Consider the following 24,753-nt stretch of genomic DNA (forward strand, 5'->3'; position numbering starts at 1 on the left):
TCTCCTCTCTGAAGGCCTCCCATCACTCATTACTGTTTTACCTGCCAATCCAATTCCAATCCACCTGGGCCAGATCCCTTTTTAGCTCACTTGAAAAGGGATCTGGTTCAATTGGTTGTACAAGCATGACAGCAACATTAAATTCTATCCAACCCTGGTGTGCTATTCGTAGTCAGCAAAAAGTCAAATATTTCAAGAACGTAATTTAAGAATGAGTTTAGTTTTCAGAGAAACTGCCAAGATTGTTCCGAGGTGTAATAAGCCATACCAGTTGTACCTCTTACATCATTTCAGAAACCAGCTTTGCTAGAAATCAATAGAAGCAAGAGAGTTAGAGGGAATGAGCTGAATTCAGAATTCTGCAGCAGTACTGAAGGTCATTTGGTGCAGTGTGCACACCTCAGCTCACTATGAACCACTTGATTCAGGGAGTGCAGGAACAGCCAAAAGATAAAGTTATTTTGCCAAGTCAGTAACTTTGAGAAAATAAGCACAATTTAATTTCAGCAGCATATTGGGTGTCTCAGTGGGGGACAGGGGAGACAAAGACAGAAACAATAGAAAAAAAGACTGGCATTTGCTTTCAGTGCGGTGAAAGGACCCAAGCTGGAAAGTTCGTGGTGTGCCAGCCATCTCAATGTTCTAGACAAAGTACACCAGGTACCAAGTTTACTCAGTACTAATGTTTAATCCTAGGTCAGTTGTAGGCTGGAGCCCTTCCTACAACCATTTCCCCTCTTTACTACAAAACCAATTTACATCATGATTAAGGGTACGGTAGCGTAGTGGTTATGTTACTGGGCTAGTAATCCAGAGGCCTGCACTAAAATCCAGAGTCACGAGTTCAAATCCCGCCACGGCGGCTGGTGAATTTAAATTCAATTAATTAAATTTAAAAAAAATCTGGAATTAAAATACTAGGGATGGGCAATAAATGCCGGCCTTGCCAGCGACGCCCACATCCCGTGAACGAATTTTAAAAAAATGATCCTGCAAGAAAACTCACCACTGCATGCCTAGGAGTTCCAAACAATGAAGGAGAACTGTTAATAGACAGGTCATGCACTCCACAAGCTTACCCTGTAGTGGGACTTGGCTGTCATTGAAGGGAGCAAGGCCAAAGCACCTTTCACCACTTAGTACCACCCTGAAGAACTGTATCAAGGCTAAAGTTGGGATCCACCAGAACTCCCGAGCACTGGTAAAATCAGCAATAAGACACCTTGTATTTTTTTTAAATGGAGATCCCATTAAGCCATGCAAGCTATAATACTCTACTTTTGGGGGCAATGGAAGAAAGATACCAGATACCTTAGCTCATTGTTCAAGATGGCAGGTGGACTGCACAAGATCCCTAGGCAAGCCCAATATCACTTGCAAAAAATAGCGTTTCTGAACAAAATATGGTTCTTCGAACAAAACACTCAAACTGTATCAATGAAAACAAGGAATACAATGGGCAACCTTGCCTCATCTCAAAGGGAAATTAGATAAGCCTCACTGAACTTATTTCCCAAAATTCAGCCATGTCTTCCCATTTCCAACTGCATGAGTGCTGCATCTAAAAACCACCATTATGGTTGGAAATATATTTTCTCTATGACTACTCTACCCAATATTGAACATGTCCAGGTTAAACAGGAAATGATGCCAAGTATACATCAGCATTGGTTTCAGGCACATTTTCCACTCTGCTGACAGGTACATTCTGCATCTTTTTGGAACGTGGCAATCTCCAAAAGAACTGAATAGTCATCATCAAGAATTCTAGATTTTACTTATCTATTGATACACAAGCACATTTTGACCACATACAGTTAACCAAACACTTGCCGACAATGAATTCTGCTGCACATTCAGCTTTTATATACACCAGTTTGTACAGACAGTCCTGCTCCATCAGCATCATTTATTCACACCACAGTGGTAAGTTTCACCATTTGAATTTCATCCCATCCCAGGATATCTGAAGCCCCTCAATGTTAACAGAGAGCAGCATGTCTATCAGGCCTAACTTCCCTTTTGACAGTTTCAATAACACAAAACTTATAACCTTGTGTGGAATGAATGGATAAGTAGTATGCTACAGGATTAATGCAGGACATAGCTTTGCATCAGTAACAGTTATTATTTCACAGTATAAGATTTCCTCTCTAAATATTGCAACAGCTGTAGTTAGCACTGGGAGAACATACACTAATATGAGGTAGTTCTTTCAATGTGAAATTTACATTAACATCCATCACTATTTCGTATACTGTACAGCCACAAGCTTCAGCTCATCCATTAACAAATACGACCACATTAAAAGTATAAATACAAGTTGTTAATGTAGTAAAACATCCAAAGGCACTTCACAGGAGCATTATCAGACAAAAATTGACATCTAGCCAAGGGAGGAGACATTAGGACAGGTGACTAAAAGCTTGATCAAAGGAGGTATGCTTTAAAGAAAGAGGGGTGGCGAGGATTTGGGAGAGAATTCTAGAGCCTATACTCTCTGGAGTTTAGAAGAATGAGGGGTGATCTCATTGAAACATAATATTCTGAGGGGGCTTGACAGGGTAGATGCTGAGAGGTTGTTTCCCCTGGCTAGAGTCTAGAACTAGGGGGCATAGGCACAGGGTCGGCCATTTAGGACTGAGATGAGGAGGAATTTCTTCACTCAGGGGGTTGCGAATCTTTGGAATTCTCTACTCCAGAAGACTCTGGATGCTCAGTCCTGGAATATATTCAAGGCTGAGATATATTTTTGGACTCTAGGGGAAATGTGTGGGAAAGTGGAGTTGAGGTGGAAGATCAGCCATGATCTTATTGAATGGTAGAGCAGGCCCGAGGGGCCATATAGCCTACCACTATTTCTTATGTAGAGTTTAGGGCCTAAACGGCTGAAGGCATGGCGACCAATGAAGGTGAAGGAAGTGGGTGATGGACAAGAGGGCAGAAATTGGAGGAATACAGAGTTCTGAGATTTGTAAGGCTGAAGGAGGTTAGAGAGATAGAGGGGTGAGAACATGGAAAGGATCTGAACACAAGGATGTTAAAATCGAGGTGCTCCTGGACCAGCAGCCAAGGCGGAACAGGCTCAAGGGGTTGAATGGCCAACTCCTGTCCAATATAGGTCAGCGAACACGGGTGATGGGTAACCAGGACTTAGTGTGAGCTAGGATATAGGCAGCAGAGTTTTGGATGAGCATTAATTCCCGGAGGATGGCAGACCAGCCAGGAGAGCATCGGAATAGTTGCGTCATCTTCATTTTTTCATTGGTGGCCGTGCCTTCGGTCATTTAGGCCCCAAGGTCTACATAAGATAAGAAATAGGAGCACGTGTAGGCCATATGGCCCCCCGAGCCTGCTCTGCCATTCAAAAACATGGATGAGGCTTTCAGAAGCAGACAGGCTGAGGCAGGGGTGGATATGGGCAATACTGAACAGATATTTTGTATCTGTCTTCGCTATGAAGACACTAATAACATACCAATAATAGTAGAAAATCAAGGGGCAAAGGGGAGGGAGGAACTAAAAATAATCACTATCATTAGAGAAAAAGTACTAGGTAAACTAACAAATCTAAAGGCTGACAGGTCTCCTGGACCTGATGGCTTGCATCAGAGGGTCTTAAAGGAAGTGGCTACAGAGATAGAGGATGCATTGGTTGTAATCTCCCAGAATTCACTAGATTCTGGAAAGGTCCCAGCGGATTGGAAAACTGCAAACATAACACCCCTATTCAAGAAGGGAGTGAGATGGAAAGCAGGTAACTCTAAGCCAGTTAGCCTAACATCTGTCATTGGGAAAATGCTAGAATCCATTGAGTAGCAGGACATTTGGAGACTCATAATACAATCAAGGAGAGTCAGCATGGTTTTATGAAGGGGAAATCGTGTGACAAATTTATTAGAGTTCTTTGAGGAAGTAACAGGCCGGGTGGATAAAGGGGAAACCAATGGATGCAGTATATTTGGATTTCCAGAGGCATTCGATAAGGTGCCACATAAAAGATTACCGCACAAGGTAACAGCTCATGGTGTTGGGGGTAATATACTGGCATGGATAGAGGATTGGCTAACTAACAGAAAACAGTCGGTATAAAAGGGTAATTTTCAAAATGATAATCTGTAACTATTGGGGTGCCGCAGGGATCAGTGGTGGGGCCTCAACTATTTACAATATATATCAATGACTTGGATGAAGGAACAGTGCATATTGTGGCCAAATTTGCTGATGATACAAAGATAGGTGGAAAAGCAAGTTGGACACAAAGTGTCTGCAAAGGGATATTGACAGGTTAAGCGAATGGGCAAAAAATTAGAAGATGGAATATAATGTGGGAAAATGTGAAGTCATCCACTTTGGGAGGAAAAATAAAAGAAGCAAAATATTATTTGAATGGAGAAATACTGAAAAATGCTGCGGTACAGAGGGATCTGGGTGTCCTCGTACATGAAACACAAAAAGTCAACATACAGGTGCAGCAGGTAATCCAGAAGGCAAATGGAATATTGGGCTTTATTTCCAGGGGGATGGAGTATAAAAGCAGGGAAGCCATGCTGCAACAGTATAGGGTGCTGGTGAGACCACACCTGGAGTACTGCATACAGTTCTAGTGCCCTTGTTTAAGGAAGGACATACTTGCATTGGAGGCAGTTCAGAGAAGGTTCACTGGGTCGATTCCGAGTATGGAAGGGTTGTCTTTGAGGAAAGAATGAACAGGTTGGGTCTATACTCACGTAGTTTAGAAGAATGAGGGGAGATCTTATTGAAACATAAGATTCTGAGGGGACTCGATAGGGTAGATGCCGAGGGGATGTTACCCCCTCATGGGGGTATCTAAAACTAGGGGGTATAGTCTCAGAATAAGGGGTCGCCCGTTTAAGACGGAAATGAGGAGGAATTTCTTCTCCCAGAGGGTCGTGAATCTTTGGAATTCTTTACCCCAAAAAGCTGTGGAGGCTGAGTCATTGAATACATTCAAGGCTGAGATAGACAAATTTTTGCTCAGCAAGGGAGTCAAAGGATATGGGGAAAAGGTGGAAAAGTGGAGTTGAGGTAAAAATCAGATCAGCCATGATCTCATTAAATGGCGGAGCAGGCTCGAAGGGCCAAATGGCCTACTACTGCTCCTATCTCTTAGTCTTATATTAGGAAGGTGATTTCGGTGAAGACGACGATATGGGTTGGAAAGATCAGCTCAGGGTCAATAGGACGCCAAGGTTACTAACAGTCTGGTTCAGCTTCAGCCACTTTATGGTGGAGACTTATGGAAGACAATAAGTTCGGTCTTCCCACTATTTAATAGGAGGAAATTTCGGCTCATCCACGACTGGATGTCGAACAAGCAGTCTGACAACACAGTGGAGGCAGTCGGGGATGCAGTGGATGTAGTCAGCGTACATGTGGAATCTAGCATGTTTTTAGATGATATCGCTGAAGGTCAGCGTGTAGATGAGAAATAGGAGAGGGCCAAGGATAGAACCCTAGGGGGCTCCAGAGGTAACAGTGCGGGAGCGGGAAAAGAAGCCACTGCAGGTGATTCTCTGACTACGACTGGAAAGATAAAAACTGAACCAGGCAAGGGCAGTTGGACAATGGAGGAGAGGCATGGTCAACTGTGTCAAAGGGGAGTTTAAGGAGACAGGTGGTAGTAAAGAAAAACAGCCAAATGTTATCTTTGCATTCCAGGATGATTCTGGAGTAGTGAGCAGTTTTGGAAAAGTACAGGAGGGACCAATAGTGCTTTAGGTGGTCAGCCAGGTATGGCGATAAATGGCTATAACAGTTGTCTGCCATAAACGTTCAAATCTGCGTCCCTTAAACTTAAGGTAGCTAAGATGGGGGTGTACTAAAAAGAACGGCGAGGGAGAGAGAGAGTAAGGGGTTTAGTGGGGATAAGGGCATCAAAGGTGGAGGCGAGGGTGTGATTGAGCAAAAAAGTATGATGAATGGAGGGCCAAAGACTAGACGGTTGGGAATTTGAAAGTCATTGTAAGGGACTTGGGGGAAGAGAGTTTTATTCCCCCCAGAGGTGGACACAGAAACAGGTTGGGTTGGAAGAGAGCGGGGGAAGTGAGTGGTGAGGGACACAAAGAATGATCAAAGCTGGCCTTGTTTGTGATTGAGATGATTGATGTGAAGATAGTTTATTTCTTCCTGTGATGCACCACAGGACATTTTTTTTTATGATAAAGGAAGTGTATAAATGCAAGTAGCTGGTGTGAGAGAGGCAAGAGATCAGATTAGAATAAGCTGCAATGTCCCCAGTCAAACATGAACTGTATAGGATCACACATGAATGGCCACTTGGGCAAATCAATAACCAGAGAACTGTACCCAAGCAATGAATCAACATCTTCAGAAGGGATAAAAACATTGTGACATTACTTGTAATCGCGTGACAAATCCAAGGTATCATTTATTCATCTACTGCAAGTATCCCATGGTGTGCTAAATAATCCGCATGCAATCCTTGTTGGAGACACTAGAGAAGCGGGATTGTTCTCAGAGCAGAGAAGGTTATCGGGAGATTTAATAGGTGTTCAAAATTATGAGGGGTTTTAATAGTTTCTCCCCATCTACTCTTTCCACTGGCAGGAGGGTCAGTATCCAGGAGGACACATCTTGAAGGTAACTAGCAAAAGAACCAAAGTGGGGGGGTGGCAGGTAGCTGGGGGGGGGTTGGAGAAAGAGGGGGATAAGAACTTTTTTTTTTTAAAAAGGTGAGTTATGATCTGGAATGCACTGCTTGAAATGGTGGGGGAAGCAGATTCAATAATAACTTTCAAAAGGGGTTGGATAAGTACTTGAAGAGGAAAAATTTGTAGGTCTATGGGAAAGAGCAGCGGAGTGGGACTAATCGGATAGATCTTTCAAAGAGCCAGCACTGGCACGATGGGCTGAATGGTCTCCTCCTGGGTTGTATGACTATGAAATGGTTGAATAAATGGAATGAGAGCGCAAACTTTTTCCCCAAAGCAAGAGAGTCAGCTGGGGGGCCGGGGCCAGGGCGATGTGAGAAACTGCCTCGAGTGGTGCAGCATTTTGTACAATATTATAGTACTTACTTCTTGAGAACACTCTCGCCCAAGTTAAACCTACAACAAACATCCTTTCTCCTCCAAGCAGCACATTGTAACTGGACAGTTATTGTTCCATTTGTAGTTCAATAAACTTCACACATCAATGGCACCACCTTAGTTATGTGGAGATGCTGGAGAAGCTGAGGTTGTTCTCCTTAGAACAGAGAAGGTTAAAGGGAGATTTGATAGAGGTGTTCAAAATCATGAAGGGTTTTGACAGAGCAAATAAGGAGAAACTGTTTCCAGTGGCAGAAGGATCAGTAACCAGAGGACACAGATTTAAGGTGATCAGCAAAAGAGCCAGAGGAGACATGAGGAAACATTTTTTTTTCTTTAAAAAGGGAAGTGGATAAAAACTTGGAAAAAAAATTGACAGGGCTATGGGACTAAATAGATGGCACGATGGGCCAAATGGCCTCTTCCTGGGCTGCACCTATTATGATATGAATTATCTAAGTGATTTTGTTAAGGTGACAAAAGTAGGATCCCTTTGCTCGTGGTAGCTGCAAGTGCAAGATCCAGCAACAGACATTTGCTGGCGTGAACGAGGGGTTCCTCCCCCACCTCTGCACAATTGTGGCCTGGCCGCTCCGCAAATGACAAAATACAGCAAGACATGCACGTTCTCCACCCAGAATCAAACATTTGTTTCATTGCTTAACCCAAAGATACTGCAATTGTGAAAAGCAAAGCAACAAGTGAAGGAATGTGAACCCAGCACCACAAACAAAACACACAAGCACACTATTGAAGGGGCTTTAATCTACGATGCTATTCTCCATGAGTGTACCTTACACTTCCCATTCTCTAGCTCCATTCGCAACCCCTCAGATAACGAAGCAGTCCATGCCCGCATGCAGCAAGATCTGGACAACATCCAGGCTTGAGCTGATAAGTGCCAAGTAACATTCACGCCTCAAGTGCCAGACAATGACCATCTCCAACAAGAGAGAGTTTAACCACCTCCACTTGACATTCAATGGCAATACCATCGCCGAATCCCCCATTAACATCCTAGGGGTCACCATTGACTAGAAACTTAACTGGACCAGCCACATAAATACTCTGACCTGAACAGCGGGTCAGAGGCTGGGTATTCGCCGCGAGTGACTCACCTCCTGACTCCCCAAAGCCTTTCCACCACCTACAAGGCACAAGTCAGGAGTGTGATGGAATACTCTCCACTCGCCTGGATGAGTGCAGCTCCAACACAAGAAGCTCAACACCATCCAGGACAAAGCAGCCCGCTTGATTGGCACCCCATCCACCACCTAAACATTCACTCCCTTCACCACCGTGGCTGCAGTGTGTACCATCTACAAGGTGCACATCAGCAACACGCCAAGCCTTCTTCGAAAGACACCTCCCAACCTGCGACCTCTACACCTAGGAAGACAAGGGCAGCAGGCGCATGGGAACACCACCACCTGCACATCCCCCTCCAAGTCACACACCATCCCGACTTGGAAATATATCGCTGTTCCTTCATCGTCGCTGGGTCAAAATCCTGTGGGAGAACCTTCACCACACGGACTGCAGTGGTTCAAGAAGGCAGCTCACCACCACCTTTTCAAGGGCAAATAGGGATGGGCAATAAATACTGACGTTGCCAACGACACTCAGATTCCCTTCAATGAATAAAAAAGGATGCAATTCCAATGAAGCACCTACACGTTACGCATGTGCATTATATACTTAACAGTTTGACAATTTTCCTCAATCACTTGAATCTAAACAATCTAGCCTCTAAGTACAGAAAGTGGACAAAAGTTTCGATTACATTAAAACTCCCTAAGTAATGAGATCAACAATTAAAATCTTGTTAACAGACAACATTAAAGGGTGTCAGAGGTAGAACTTTAAACTGTTCTCCCAAAATGTTGCTTTCACTGAGTGCCATTATTTCAGAACTCTATTTTCTAAAATGGTGCAAGACTGATCAAGCCAGTGATCTCCAGTGAGTGACAGTGAACTGGGAGTACAACAGACTGCATTATCCACTGGTACCCCTGTCCCATACAGACATCTCAATATTAGGGCGTTTTTAATTTAGATGCACAGTACTAAAGATGTGAAGGTGTGGGACAACAGGGAATTTGGACACAACTAGCCAGAACACCACCATTTATACAGCACCTTCTCAAGGGCAACTAGGGATGGGCAATAAATGCTGGCCTTGCCAGCGACGACCACATCTCCTGAATGAATAAAAATGTAGTAAAAACATCCTAAGGTGCTTCACAGGCCCGTAATCAGACAAAAATTGACACCAAGCCAAAGAAGGAGACATTAGGCCAGGCTTGGTCAAAGAGGTGAGTTTTAAAGAGGGTCTTAAATGTGAAGAGAGGCAGAGGGGTTTAAGGAGGGAATATCAGCATTCCAACAAGATGTAACTTAAAATCAAGGTGCTACTACATTACAATAGGTTGAACGTTTCCCATTACATCACTGCTGGCACCACTTGCATTATCCCAGAGGGAACATAGTGCATCAGATACATTTGCAGAGAATGTCCGATGCAGTGTCATCTTAATTCAGGGCACAGTGAATTTTCAAAGCTTTTATCTTGGAGTGCTACACTAACAGTCAAATCTAATTAAGGACTCTTTGCTAATGGAGATGTTAACAGAATAACTATTGCTGTTTTGCTGCTGAAATTCAGAATATAATTTCTACATATCTAGCACAAGGACTTCACCAGCAGCAGTTAATGTCTACTCTGCAGCACCAAACTATCACTGCAACTTCAACACAAATGCCAGGCAAACACTAGCAGTAAGTTACAACAGCGAAATGAATAGAAACACAGATTAGGAAAACTAAAATGGAGTTTGACAGTAGACAGGCAGACAAAATTAAAAGTAGCAAGGCTTTTATAAGCATGCAAGTAAAAGGATAGCTAAATAAGGGGTATAATCATGTACTTGAGAGGGAACGGCAGAGATGCCCAATATGTTGTATCAGTTTTATAGAGGATGGTGAAAGAACCACCTACTGGAGATACATATTCTAAAGGAAATGGTTAAAAATGTTAATGGCCCTAAAAGTAGAAAGACCCAGACCCAGATGGTATCCTTCCCAGAATACTCAGACATTTTCCAAAACTCAAGATGGGAATTGTGCCAAAGGACTGGAGGGTAGAAAATGTCACATCTGTGTTCAAGAAAGGAAAAAGGGACAAGTCAGGAAATTACAGGGCAGTTAGTCATATGAAAATGCGGGTAAATTTCCAGTGACAATACAGATTGAAGTTAGGGAACACGAGGAAGACACCAGCTAACTCAGCATGGATATGTAAAAGGACAAGTCACAATAGACCAATGTTTTGAGGAGATCACGGGTTCTGGAATGCGGTTAATATTGTATGTATGGATTTTCAGAAGATAGCTGATAAAATGCTACACAGGAATCCCATTAAAAAATTAATGCATGATAAAAAATTAGCAACACGGAGAGAGATGGGAAGGGTACAGAAAACAAAGGATAAGAGTAAACGGATGATTTTCAGATGTGTGGAATGTGAGTAGTGGTGTCCCCCGGGATTTGTGTTGGAATACCATGTGTCTATGTCCAAATTATTCATATAAATTTAAAACAAAAAAGGAATAATATTTTTGCTAATATCACATTAGGAACTGGGCAAACAGAAGAAAGTGAGAGAATACAGGATGTGAGAGGTTAGTGGGGCACATAGATAGATGACAGCTACACTTTAATGCAGGGAAATGTGAAGTACTATATTTAAAAAGTGAAAGGAAATAAAGTCTAAACAGCAACACTCAAGAGTGGAAAGACAAAGATGCAGGATGCACATATATAGATCTTCATTAGTTGTTATTGGTAGGGTAATGGTCATATTACTAGACTAGTAATCCAGAGAACACAAGTTCAAATCCCATCAGTGCAGTGAGAATTTGAATTCAATTTAGAAAAATCTGGAAATAAAAGGCTGGTCTCAGTAAAAGTGACCATGAAGCTGTTGGATTGTCATAAAAACCCAACTGGTTCACTAATGTCCTTTTGGGAAGGAAACCTGCCGTCCTTACCCTCTCTGGCCTATACATGACTCATGGTTGACTCTTAACTGCCCTCTGAAGTGGCCGAGCAAGCCACAGATGTATCAAAACACTCAAGAATGCAGCCCACCACCGCCTTCTCAAGACAACTAGGGCTGGACAGTAAATACAGGCCTTGCCAGCAACGTCCATATTCAGAGAATTAATTTTTTTTTTTAAAAAGGAGTACAAGTAGAAGACTAATTTAATTCTCTTATATAAAAGCAAAGAATTGATGTTAAACTTGCAAAAGACAATGGTTAGGGCACAGTTGGAGTATTGCATGTGGTTCCAAGCATCCTGTTATAGAAAGGTATTAGAGCCATGGAAGGGAACAGTTTGGTTTCACTAGAATGAGGTCCTAGTTACTAAAAAAAGGTTTAAAAATGGAAGCTTTTTTTCCCCCATGATTTAGGAGGTGGTTTGGGAGGAGGATAGCCAAGAGACTGTCAAGGTTTTCTCACAATGAAAGAGTGCTTTCACTGATTTTTTAAAGATTCTCTCCCGGGATGTGGGCGACACTGGCAAGGCCGGCATTTATTGCCCATCCCTAGTTGCCCTCAAGAAGGTAATGAGTCGTCTTCTTAAACTGCTGCAGTCCATGTGGTGAAGGTGCTGCCACGGTGCTGTTAGGTAGGAAGTTCCTGTATTTTGACCTAGTGACAACGATGGAACGGCAATATATTTCCAAGTCGGGATGGTGCATGACTTGGAGGCGATGGTGTTCCCATGCGCCTGCTGCCCTTGACCTACTAGGTGGTGGAGGTCACGGGTTTGGGAGGTGCTGTTGAAGACTTGGTGAGTTGCTGCAGTGCATCCTGTCAATAGTACACACTGCAGCCACGGTGCGCCAGTGGTGGAGGGAGTGAATGTTTAATGTGGTGGATGAGCTGCCGATCAAGCGGACTGCTTTGTCCTGGATAGCGTTGAGCTTTGAGTGATGTTGGCATCCGTGCAAGTGGAGAGTATTCAACCACACTCCTGACTTGTGTCTTGTAGGTGGTGGAAGGGCTTTGGGGAGTCAGGTGAGTCACTCACCACAGAATACCCAGCCTCTGACCTGCTCTAGCCACTACAGCACTTGTGTGGCTGGGTCCAATTGAGTTTCTGGTCAGTGGTGACCCCCAGGATGTTGATGGTGGGGGATTTGGCAATAGTAAATCAATAAAGCATGTGTAGACTCACTTATTATAAGGATGAAGGGTAAAGTTAAGAGATCTTTCCCCCCCCTCCCCAAGAGATTATGAGAATATGGAATGCCTTACCACAAGCCAGCAGCGAGGCAGACAATAACATAATTTAAAGCAGAACTGAGTAAGTATTTGAAAAAGGAACAACGACAGATATAGGGAAATGTGATTAGATCGCTCTGGCGAAAGGGCTAGCACAAGTATAGGTTGAATGGCCTCCTTCTGTCATGCAATTTCTTATATTGATTTATTAAATTCTACTGAAACAGCACCAATGACCAAAGCTGTGTATATATATTTCAGGATTAATGGGAATGCAGAGAAACAAGGCTTCCAAGGACATCAAAATGCTAAATACAAATTAAAGCTTTGCGTTAAACTCTAATTTACCTTCTTGCAAAGCACCAGTAAGGGTTGATGGATGTTATGTGGCTAACACCAGACATGCAGGGGCTCCATGAAAGGCCAATAACATCAGCACAGAGAATGCCAGTGAACACTCCACTTCCCATATACAAAAGGCGTTGCTGCAGACTCTGTCACAGCTCCAATCCTCTCCTGCATATCCCTTCGATTCACTGCAATGAACTGACCAATCATAAACACAAGGAAACCCAATCCTCTCCTTTCAGGCAGAGACTAGGATGCATTAGCCCAAATGACACATGGCTGCAACAAAGATATGCATCATGAATTGAAAATACTTTGCAGGGGACACTAGTAATAAGAGCAAGGGGGTCACAGCAGGTAGGTGTATAGATAGATTTCACATTAACACCAATGATTGCATTCCCCTGCTACCCAGCTAACTGGGTAAATATTACTCCCATGTTATTGCACCATGAAATTCTTATGCTACAGAAAAATAGCGAGTTAGCATTATTAGCCCCAACTCCCGTCTATGTCCGAGATAAACTATCTCTGTACAACATCCTGTAATATATTTCTTACGGCACACAACTAGGACAGCATCATAATCCCACTTCCCTCACACTGCAGTCAGGGGACATTAACTCCTTCCTCCCCTTGGAGCATAAACCTCTCCATGTCTGCATCGCTCAGAGGACATATGGTTTCACCCCATTCAATGGCAATAGCCCCAAGTCTCAACACAAAGGGGCAAAACCACTCCTGCCCCAATCATTCAGGGACTACACTACACTCAGTTTTAACCCCTCAATTCCAAAAGGGTCATTAACCCCCCCCACAGCAGACATCCATCACAAAGGGGTGTAACCGCACCAATCCCCACCCCTCAGGTGGCATTTATCTCTACTTTCATCTCCACCTCCCCAAATCCTTGAGGGGGCATTTCCCTCAAATCCTCCCCATCCTTCAGAGTATTTATTGCTCCCCACAATCGCCCAGGGCACATTTATTCTACCAACCCCCCAGGGGGCATTTATCCCCCCGCCATCCCTATGGAAACATTTATTCATGATGCACCCTAGGGGACATTTATTCAAACCCAACCCCTTGGTGGGGGGGCATTTATTCACCCCCCCCCTCCAAACCACCAAAGGACCATTTATTCACCCCCCCCCCTCCAAACCATCAAGGGACCATTTATTCACCCCCCCCTCTCCAAACCACCAAGGGACCATTTATTTACCCCCCCCCTCTCCAAACCACCAAGGGACCATTTATTTACCCCCCCCCTCTCCAAACCACCAAGGGACCATTTATTTACCCCCCCCCCCTCTCCAAACCACCAAGGGACCATTTATTTACCCCCCCCCTCTCCAAACCACCAAGGGACCATTTATTTACCCCCCCCTCTCCAAACCACCAAGGGACCATTTATTTTCCACCCCCCCCCCCCAAGGGACCATTTATCCCCCCCCCCCCCCCCCAAGGGACCATTTATCCACCCCCCCCCCCCAAGGGACCATTTATCCACCCCCTCCCCCCCAAGGGACCATTTATCCACCCCCTCTCCAAACCACCAAGGGACCATTTATTTTCCTCCACCCCCCCCCCCCCCAAGGGACCATTTATCCACCCCCCCCCCAAGGGACCATTTATCCACACCCCCCCCCCCCAAGGGACCATTTATCCACACCCCCCCCCCCCCCAAGGGACCATTTATCCACCCCCCCCCCCCCCCCAAGGGACCATTTATCCACCCCCCCCCCCCAAGGGACCATTTATCCCCCCCTCTCCAAACCACCAAGGGACCATTTATTTACCCCCCCCTCTCCAAACCACCAAGGGACCATTTATTTTCCTCCACCCCCCCCCCCAAGGGACCATTTATTTTCCTCCACCCCCCCCCCCAAGGGACCATTTATTTTCCTCCACCCCCCCCCCAAGGGACCATTTATTTTCCTCCACCCCCCCCCCCAAGGGACCATTTATCCCCCCCCCCCAAGGGACCATTTATCCCCCCCCCCCAAGGGACCATTTATCCCCCCCCCCCAAGGGACCATTTATCCCCCCCCCCCAAGGGACCATTTATCCCCCCCCCCCAAGGGACCATTTATCCCCCCCCCCCCCCAAGGGACCATTTATCCCCCCCCCCCCCAAGGGACCATTTATCCACCCCCCCCCCCAAGGGACCATTTATCCCCCCCCTCTCCAAACCACCAAGGGACCATTTATTTTCCTCCACCCCCCCCCCCAAGGGACCATTTATCCCCCCCCCCCCCCAAGGGACCATTTATCCCCCCCCCCCCCAAGGGACCATTTATCCCCCCCCCCCCCCAAGGGACCATTTATCCCCCCCCCCAAGGGACCATTTATCCACCCCCCCCCCCTAATGTTTCCTATACCGGACCCACCTTGATTTCCTTCACGTCCTGTTTGCCCCCCTCCGGGTACCACTGCACTCGGACGTAGCCCTTCTTGAGAGGCCGTTCGCGGCCGGCTCCCTCCTCGTCCGTGTCCGAGCTTTCGCCGCTGCTCACCTCGCCGTGAATCAGGCCGACGATGCCGTGCCGCAGGGCGCCCTTGTAGGTGCCGGACACCAAGTCATCCACGAACAGGAGCCGCTGACTGCCGGGGGCCGTGGCCGGGGACTGGGCGGGGGACGGTGCAGAGGAAGGGGTGACAGGCCCCAGACCCTCACCCTCGGTTACCGGGCTATCGCCCACCACTCGATCCGCATCCACCTCCATCGCCGCCGCTCCGAGAAGCCGCTCCGGGACCGCGTGACGTCTTTACGTAGACGCATAGTGACGTCACTCGACGTCTGACCCGCCACCACAGTAGACCAATCAGGTGAATCCGACGGGAACTCACCTTGCGATTGGCTGCTTACCGCTGCTATGACAATAACAGGAGGGGTGGGGCCTTGGGCGGGGTCTCCGCCAGCGCATCAAGCCCCTCCCACCAGGAGCCCCGCCCATCGACCAGGCCACGCCCACCCGGAATTCCGCCCAGTCATCTTTCCTGACCATTCTCCGCCCCCCCGCGTCACCCGTCACAATCCCCCCATCCCCCCACCCCCCCACCACCGACCCCGTCACCATCCCCCATCACTGACCCCGACCCCCCCCCCCCCCCCCCCCGTCACCATCACTTTCACCGTCCCCCGTCACCCCATCCCCCCACCCCGTCACCCGTCCCCATCACCCCCCCCATCATCACTTTCACCGTCCCCCGTCACCGTCCCATCCCCACCACCGACCCCGTCACCCCCCCCCGTCACCCCCCCATCACTGACCCCATCACCCCCCGTCACCCGTCACCCCCCCCGTCACCATCACTTTCACCGTCCCCCGTCACCCCATCCCCCCACCCCGTCACCCGTCCCCATCACCCCCCCCATCATCACTTTCACCGTCCCCCGTCACCGTCCCATCCCCACCACCGACCCCGTCACCCCCCCCGTCACCCCCCCATCACTGACCCCATCACCCCCCGTCACCCGTCACCCCCCCCGTCACCATCACTTTCACCGTCCCCCGTCACCCCATCCCCCCACCCCGTCACCCGTCCCCATCACCCCCCCCATCATCACCTTCACCGTCCCCCGTCACCGTCCCGTCCCCATCACCGTCCCCCGTCCCCGTCACCATCCCCCATCCCCGTCCCTCGTCCCCCTGTCAGCGTCCCCCTTCCTCCCGTCCCTATCCCCCATCCCCGTCCCCTGTCACCGTCCCCCGTCCCCGTCATCCCGTCACCGTCCCCCGACCCGGCCCCATCACCCCGTCCCCCATCCCCAGTACCCCATCCCCCAGTCACCCCACCACCCTGTCCCTGTCCTCATCCCCGTCACTCCGTCCCCATCATCCTGTCATCGTCACCCCGTCCCCTTCACCCCGTCCCCTTCACCTTCACCGTCCCCCTCACCCCGTCCCCCTCACCCCCGTCACCTCTTCACCTTCACCCCGTCCCTGTCACCCCGTCCCCTTCACCCCGTCACCCCTTCACCTTCACCGTCCCCCTCACCCCGTCCCCCTCACCCCTGTCACCTCTTCACCTTCACCCCGTCCCTGTCACCCCGTCCCGGTCAACTGTCCCCCTCACCCCGTCCTCGTCCCCGTCACCTTGTCCCCGTCCCCCCGTCCATATCCCCTTCATCCTGTCCCCCTCACCCCTCCCCATCACCCCGTCCCCATCACCCTATCACCCCACCACCCCGTCCCTGTCCTCGTCCCCGTCACCCTGTCCCCGTCACCCCATCACCCTGTCACCCCATCCCTTTCACCCCGTCACCCTGTACCAGTCACCCCGTCCCCTTCACCCCCCATCCCCGCCACCCCATCCCCCTCACTCTGTCCTCGTCACTCCGTCCCCGTCCCCATAACCTGTCCCCGTCACTCCGTCCCCGTCACCCTGTCCCTGTCACCCCATCCCCGTCCCCGTCATCCTGTCTCCGTCACCCCACCACCCCGTCCCCGTCACTCCATCCCCATCGCCACGTCCCCATCACTCCCTCCCCATTACCCCGACCCTGTTACCCTGTAACTCCGTTCCTGTCACTCCGTCCCCATTTCCCCTTCCCCATTAACCCATCACTCTGTCCCTGTCACTCCATCCCCGTCTATCTTACCCTGTCACCCCGTCCCCGTGTCACCGTTACCCCATCTCCGTTACCCTTCCCCATTACCCTGTCATTCCGTCCCCATTACTCCATCCCCATTACCCTGTCCCTGTTACCCTATCCCCATTACCCTGACCCATTACCTCATCCCCGTTACTGTGTACCATCCCCAATTCCCCGCCCCCATTACACCATGCACGTTACCCTGTCCCATCTCCGTTACCCTGTCGCCATCACCCTGTCCTGTCCCCGTTACCCTATCCCACCCACATTATCCCTGTTATCCTGTCCCACTCCCTTCACACTGTCCCACCCTCATTATCCTATTCCATCCCCTCTTGGGTACTTTGCTCCCCCAAATCCCGACCACGATCTTTCATTACTCCTTGACCTTCCTACTCTCCTATTGTCGTCCCAGACTTGATTCCCTCTTGGAAAAGCCTGCAGCTACACTCTGACGGGGTGATGGTGACGGGGACACTTGTATAAATGCAGAGATTAGACAAGCGTGTAAGAAAGGCATAGTGGTCTTAATGGGGGACTTTAACCTTCACATAGATTGGGAAAAGCAGACTAGCAACTGTCAGAAAGGTAGTGAATTTCTTGAGCGTGTCCGGGATAGTTTTCTACAGCAGTATGTCCTAGAGGCAACAAGGGGGCGAGCCATACTAGATTTAGTAATGAGTAATGAACCAGATTTAGTTAACGGCTTAACTGTGCGCGAACATCTATCCAATAGCGATCATAACATGATTGAGTTCAATGTAGTGTTTGAAAGGGAAAAAAGTGAGTCAGCTGCTAAGATTCCAGACTTGGGCAAGGCCGACTTCAATGGGATGAGACAGAGACTGTCCACAGTAAACTGGGCAAATCTGTTAATGGGTAAAACGACTGATGATCAGTGGGAAATGTTTAAAGAAACATTTAACGTGATACAGAATCGGTTTATACCCGAGGGGCAAGAACTCTACTTGCCAAAAAAAACAGCCATGGACAACTGAAGAGGTAAGGGACAGTATAAGACATAAGGAAAGGGCATACAAAAAGGCAAAAAATGGCACAGATCCTGGCGAATGGGAAAGATACAAAGATCAACAAAGGGTCACAAAACAGATAGTAAGAGCTACAAAAAGAGAGTATGAAAAGAAACTCGCAAGGGATATCAAAACCAATACAAAGAACTTTTATAGTTATATTAGGAAAAGGAGGGTGGTCAGGAGCAGTGTTGGCCCCTTAAAAACTGTAAGTGGGGATATTGTCATTGACAATGGGGAAATGACGGACATGTTGAACAATTACTTTGCATCAGTATTTGCAGTAGAAAAAGAGGATAGCATGCCGGAAATCCCAAGAAAACTAATATTGAATCGGGGACAGGGAATCGATAAAATTAACATAAGTAAAGCAACAGTAATGAAGAAAATAATAGCACTAAAGAGTGACAAATCCCCAGGACCAGATGGTTTCCATCCCAGGGTTTTAAAGGAAGTAGGTGAGCACATTGCAGATGCCCTAACTGTAATCTTTCAAAGTTCTCTAGATTCAGGAACTGTCCCACGAGATTGGAAAATTGCACATGTCACTCCGCTTTTTAAGAAAGGAGAGAGAGGGAAACCAGGGAATTATAGACCAGTTAGTCTAACATCTGTTGTGGGGAAAATGCTGGAGTCTATAATTGAGGATAGGGTGACTGAACACCTCGAGAATTTTCAGTTAATCAGAGAGAGCCAGCATGGATTTGTGAAAGGTAGGTCGTGCCTGACAAATTTAATTTAATTTTTTGAAGAGGTGACTAAAGTAGTGGACAGGGAATGTCAATGGATATTACTTATATGGACTTCCAGAAGGCATTTGATAAGGTCCCACATAAGAGACTGTTAGCTAAGATAGAAGCCCACGGAATCGAGGGAAAAGTACGGACTTGGTTAGGAAGTTGGCTGAGTGAAAGGTGACAGAGAGTAGGGATAATGGGAAGGTACTCACATTGGCAGGATGTGACTAGTGGAGTCCCACAGGGATCTGTCTTGGGGCCTCAATTATTCACAATATTTATTAACGACTTAGATGAAGGCATAGAAAGTCTCATATCGAAGTTTGCCGATGACACAAAGATTGGTGGCATTGTAAGCAGTGTAGATGAAAACATAAAATTACAAAGGGATATTGATAGATTAGGTGAATGGGCAAAACTGTGGCAAATGGAATTCAATGTAGACAAATGTGAGGTCATCCACTTTGGATCAAAAAAGGATAGAACAGGGTACTTTCTAAATGGTAAAAAGTTAAAACCAGTGGATGTCCAAAGGGACTTAGGGGTTCAGGTACATAGATCATTGAAGTGTCATGAACTGGTGCAGAAAATAATCAATGAGGCTAATGGAATGCTGGCCTTTATATCTAGAGGACTAGAGTACAAGGGGGCAGAAGTTATGCTGCAGCTATACAAAACCCTGGTTAGACTGCACCTGGAATACTGTGAGCAGTTCTGGGCACCGCACCTTCGGAAGGACATATTGGCCTTGGAGGGAGTGCAGCGTAGGTTTACTAGAATGATACCCGGACTTCAAGGGTTAAGTTATGAGGAGAGATTACACAAATTGGGGTTGTATTCTCTGGAGTTTAGAAGGTTAAGGGGTGATCTGATCGAAGTTTATAAGATATTAAGGGGAACAGATAGGGTGGATAGAGAGAAACTATTTCCGCTGGTTGGGGATTCTAGGAGTAGGGGGCACAGTCTAAAAATTAGAGCCAGACCTTTCAGGAGTGAGATTAGAAAACATTTCTACACACAAAGGGTGGTAGAAGTTTGGAACTCTCTTCCGCAAACGGCAATTGATACTAGCTCAATTGCTAAATTTAAATCTGAGATAGAAAGCTTTTTGGCAACCAAAGGTATTAAGGGATATGGGCCAAAGGCAGGTATATGGAGTTAGATCACAGATCAGCCATGATCTTATCAAATGGCGGAGCAGGCACGAGGGGCTGAATGGCCTACTCCTGTTCCTATGTTCCTATGTTCCTAAGGGCCCAGTGAGGCACTCGTCACTGCCTCCTTAAAAGCAGCATCCCCAACTGCCTCTTCCTATTCTCTCACTGATCTTCCCACACAGTACCTGGGGGGGGGCTAATCTTGCCAATCTCCTTCCTGTTCCATTCACCCCTCCCAGCACTGACCCTGTGGACTCTGCCAGCAGATCAGCTCTCACCGCCCCTCTCCGCATCTCCCTCCAGAATGTCCGTTCACTTGTGAACAAGGCCCTTGCCATCCATGAGCTTATTGTGGATGATTGCATCGACATCATGGCCTTGATGGAAACTTGGCTGACTGGTGATGATACTTTCCCCCTTAACAAAGCGTCCCCGCCTGGCCATAATTTCCACCACCTGCCCCGCCCAGACAACCATGGTAGTGGTGTGGCCCTTATCACCCAATCACATCTTGGTCTGTCCCCCTACTCCTCTGGTACCCTATTCAATGACTCAGCATCCACAGCCCTCTGGGGTAGAAAATTCTTCCATTCACAACCCTCTGAGTGAAGAAATTCCTCCTCATCTCAGTCTTAAATGGCCAACCTCTTATCCTGAGACTATGCCCCCTAGTTCTAGACTCTTCAGCCACGGGAAACAACCTCTCAGCATCTACCCTGTCAAACCCCCTCAAAATCTTGTATGTTTCAATGAGATCACCTCCCATCTTTCTAAACTCCACAGAGTATAGGCCCATTCTACTCAATCACTCCTGATAGGACAACCCTCTCATCCCAGGAATCAATCTAGTGAAGGTTCGTTGCACAGCCTCTAAGGCAAGTATATCCTTCCTAGATAAGGAGAACAAAACTGTACACAGTACTCTAGGTGAGGTCTCACCAAAGCCCTGTACAATTGTAGTAAGACTTTCTTATTCATGTACTCCAACCCCCTTGCAATAAAGGCCAACAGTCCATTTGCTTTCCTAATTGCTTGCTGTACCTGTATGCAAACTTTTTGTGCTTCTTGTACGAGGGCACCGAAATCTCTCTGAGCACCAACATTTAATAATTTCTCACCATTTAAAAAATATTTCGTTTTTCTATTCTTCCTACCAAAGTGAATAACCTCACATTACCCCACATTAGAGCTGACAAAAGAGCTGAATTCCAGAGGTGAGGTGAGAGTGACTGCCCTTGACATCAAGGCAGCAATTGACCGAGTGTGGCATCAAGGAGCCCTAGTAAAATTGAAGTCAATGGGAATCAGGGGGAAAACTCTCCAGTGGCTGGAGTCATACCTAGCACAAAGGAAGATGATAGTCGTGGTTGGAGGCCAATCATCTCAGCCCCAGGACATTGCTGCAGGAGTTCCTCAGGACAGTGTCCTAGGCCCAGCCACCTTCAGCTGCTTCATCAATGACCTTCCCTCCCTCATAAGGTCAGAAATGGGGATGTTCGCTGATGATTGCACAGTGTTCAGTTCCATTCGCAACCACTCAGATAATGAAGCAGTCTGTGCCCGCATGCAGCAAGACCTGGACAACATCCAGGCATGGGCTGGTAAGTGGCAAGTAACATTCTCGCCAGAAAAGTGCCAGGCAATGACCATTTCCAGCAAGGGAGAGTCTAACCACCTCCCCTTGACATTCAATGGCATTACCATCGCTGAATCCCCCACCATCAAGATTCTGGGAGTCACCATTGACCAGAAACTTAACTGGACCAGCCATATAAATACTGTGGCTACAAGAGCAGGTCAGAGGCTGGGTATTCTGTGGCGAGTGACTCACCTCCTGACTCCCCAAAGCCTTTCCACCATCTACAAGGCACAAGTCAGGAGTGTGATGGAATATTCTCCACTTGCCTGGATGAGTGCAGCTCCAACAACACTCAAGAAGCTCGACACCATCCAGGACAGAGCAACCCGCTTGATTGATACCCCATCCACCACCTTAAACATTCACTCCTTTCATCACTGGCGCACCGTGGCTGCAGTGTGTACCATCCACACGGTGCACTGCAGCAACTCGCCAAGGTTTCTTCGACAGCACCTCCCAAACCCACGACCTCTACCACCTAGAAGGACAAGGGCAGCAGGCACATGGGGACAACACCACCTGCACGTTCCCCTCCAAGTCACACACCATCCTGACTTGGAAATACATCGCCGTTCCTTCATCCTCGCTGGGTCGAAATCCTGGAACTCCCTACCTAACAGCACTGTGGGAGAACCTTCACCACACGGACTGCAGCGGTTCAAGAAGGCGGCTCACCACCACCTTCTCAAGGGCAATTAGGGATGAGCAATAAATGCCGGCCTCGCCAGCGACGCCCACATCCCATGAACGAAAAAAAATCATACTCCATCTGTCACCTTCTTGCCCATTCACTTAACCTGTCTATATCCCTTTGCAGACTCTTTGTGTCCTCTTCAATGTTTACTTTCCCATCTAGCTTTGTATCGTCAGCAAACTTGGATACATTACACCCAGTTCCTTCATCTAAGCCATTAATGTAGATTGTAAATAGCTGAGGCCCAAGCACTGATCCTTGCGGCACTCCACTAGTTCACCTGAAAACGACCTGTTTATCCCTGTCTATCCATGCTAATATATTACCCCCACCCCCATGATCCCTTATCTTGTGTAACAACCTTTTGTGTTTTGTAAACAATTTTACAACACCAAGTTATAGTCCAGCAATTTTATTTTAAATTCACAAGCTTTCGGAGGCTTCCTCCTTCGTCAGGTAAATGTTTAAAATAAAATTGCTGGACTATAACTTGGTGTTGTAAAATTGTTTACAATTGTCAACCCCAGTCCATCACCGGCATCTCCACATCATGACAACCTTTTGTGTGGCACCTTATCGAATGCCTTTTGAAAATCCAAATATACTCCATCCACTGGTTTCCCTTTATCTATCCTGCTAGTAACATCCTCAAAAAACTCTAATAGATTTGTCAAATACAATTTCCCTTTTCATAAAACCGTGTTGGCTCTGCCTAATCATATTATGATTTTCTAAGTGGCCTGTTACCACGTCCTTCATAATAGATTCCAGCATTTGCCTGATGACTGGTGTCAGGCTAACTGGTCTGCAGTTCCCTGTTGTCTCTCTCCCTCCTTTCTTGAATAGCGGGGTTACATTTGCTCCCTTCCAATCCGCTGGGACCGTTCTAGTCCTTAAAGTGAACATTTGTTTTCAACTGAGATTTTGCTGAGAACTTGGACATGAAGCTGAGTTCGGATCGGTCAATGCCCTGTGGGTGGCGGAGAGGGCCCAGGGGCTATGTGGCCGGGTCCTGCTCCGACTTCTTGTGTTCTTTAGATTTGTGGTTGGGATCAGATCAGCCATGATCTTATTGAATGGCGGAGCAGGCTCGAGGGGCCGATTGGCCTACTCCTGCTCCAATTTCTTATGTTCTTATGTTCTTATGTTCTAACTGCCCTCCAGTTAAATTGGTTAAACTCTTCCCTCATTGTCTGAAGTTGGCTCTTTTAAAGTTGTTTACCAGAGTACTGATTCGCAGTGTTGATATCTTTCAAGTCTTGTCAAATGTTACTGGTAACCAGGAGCACCACAACTTCCATGCCAAGTCTGCTATCTGTGTCACTTGCCATTACAAGATTGAGATGTAATATAGGTCTCTGTGACATCCATCTTCAAGGTAAACTGGATCCTAATCCAAAAATATTCAAACAAGATCATTAGAATCATAGAACCATAGAAAAGATACAGCACAGAAGGGGGCCATTCGGCCCATCGTGTCCGCGCCGGCTCGAAGAACAACCAGGTGCCCATTCTAATCCCACCTTCCAGCACCCGGTCCATAGCCCTGCAGCTTACAGCACTTTAGGTGCAGGTCCAGGTACTTTTTAAAAGAGTTGAGGGTCCCTACCTATACCACCAATTAGAGTCATAGAGTTATCCAGCACGGATAGAGGCCTTTCGGCCCATCGTGTCCGCCCCGGCCATCAAGCCCTGTCTACTCTAATCCCATATTCCAGCATTTGGTCCGTAGCCTTGTATGCTATGGCATTTCAAGTGCTCATCCAAATGCTTCTTGAATGTTGTGAGGGTTCCTGCCTCCACAACCCTTTCAGGTTCCTGCCTCCACAACCCACCACCCTCTGGGTGAAAAAGTTTTTCCTCATGTCCCCTCTAATCCTTCCGCCAATCAGCTTAAATCTATGTCCTCTAGTTCTTGAACTCTCCGTTAGGGGAAACAGGTATTTCCTGTCTGCTCTATCTGGGCCCCTCATAATTTTGTACACCTCAATCAAGTCACCCCTCAGCCTCCTCTGCTCCAAGGAAAACAACCCCAGCCTATCCAATCTCTCCTCGTAGCTGCAATTTTCAAGCCCTGGCAACATTCTTGTAAATCTTCTCTGCACTCTCTCCAGAGCAATTACGTCCTTCCTGTAATGTGGTGACCAGAACTGTGCACAATACTCCAGCTGTGGCCTTACCAGC

The 24,753-nt window shown here is 47.3% G+C and overlaps 1 protein-coding gene across 2 annotated transcripts in view; it reads right to left on the bottom strand.

Annotated features, from left to right (window-relative positions):
• LOC137340984 ((E3-independent) E2 ubiquitin-conjugating enzyme UBE2O) overlaps positions 1 to 15,479 on the bottom strand; it is a 107,431-nt gene extending 91,952 nt beyond the window's left edge. Inside the window, exon 1 of one of the 2 annotated variants that reach the window (XM_068003779.1) lies at positions 15,228 to 15,479. In XM_068003779.1, coding sequence (XP_067859880.1) covers positions 15,228 to 15,437 — 210 coding nt within the window. In that variant the 5' untranslated portion in view covers positions 15,438 to 15,479. Of the gene's footprint in view, positions 1 to 15,101 lie in introns of both variants that reach the window. The other variant, XM_068003778.1, reaches the window with a different exon arrangement.
• Between the last annotated feature and the right edge of the window lie 9,274 nt (positions 15,480 to 24,753).

This window comes from Heptranchias perlo, chromosome 23, assembly GCF_035084215.1.
Source record: "Heptranchias perlo isolate sHepPer1 chromosome 23, sHepPer1.hap1, whole genome shotgun sequence".
NCBI lineage: Eukaryota > Metazoa > Chordata > Chondrichthyes > Hexanchiformes > Hexanchidae > Heptranchias > Heptranchias perlo.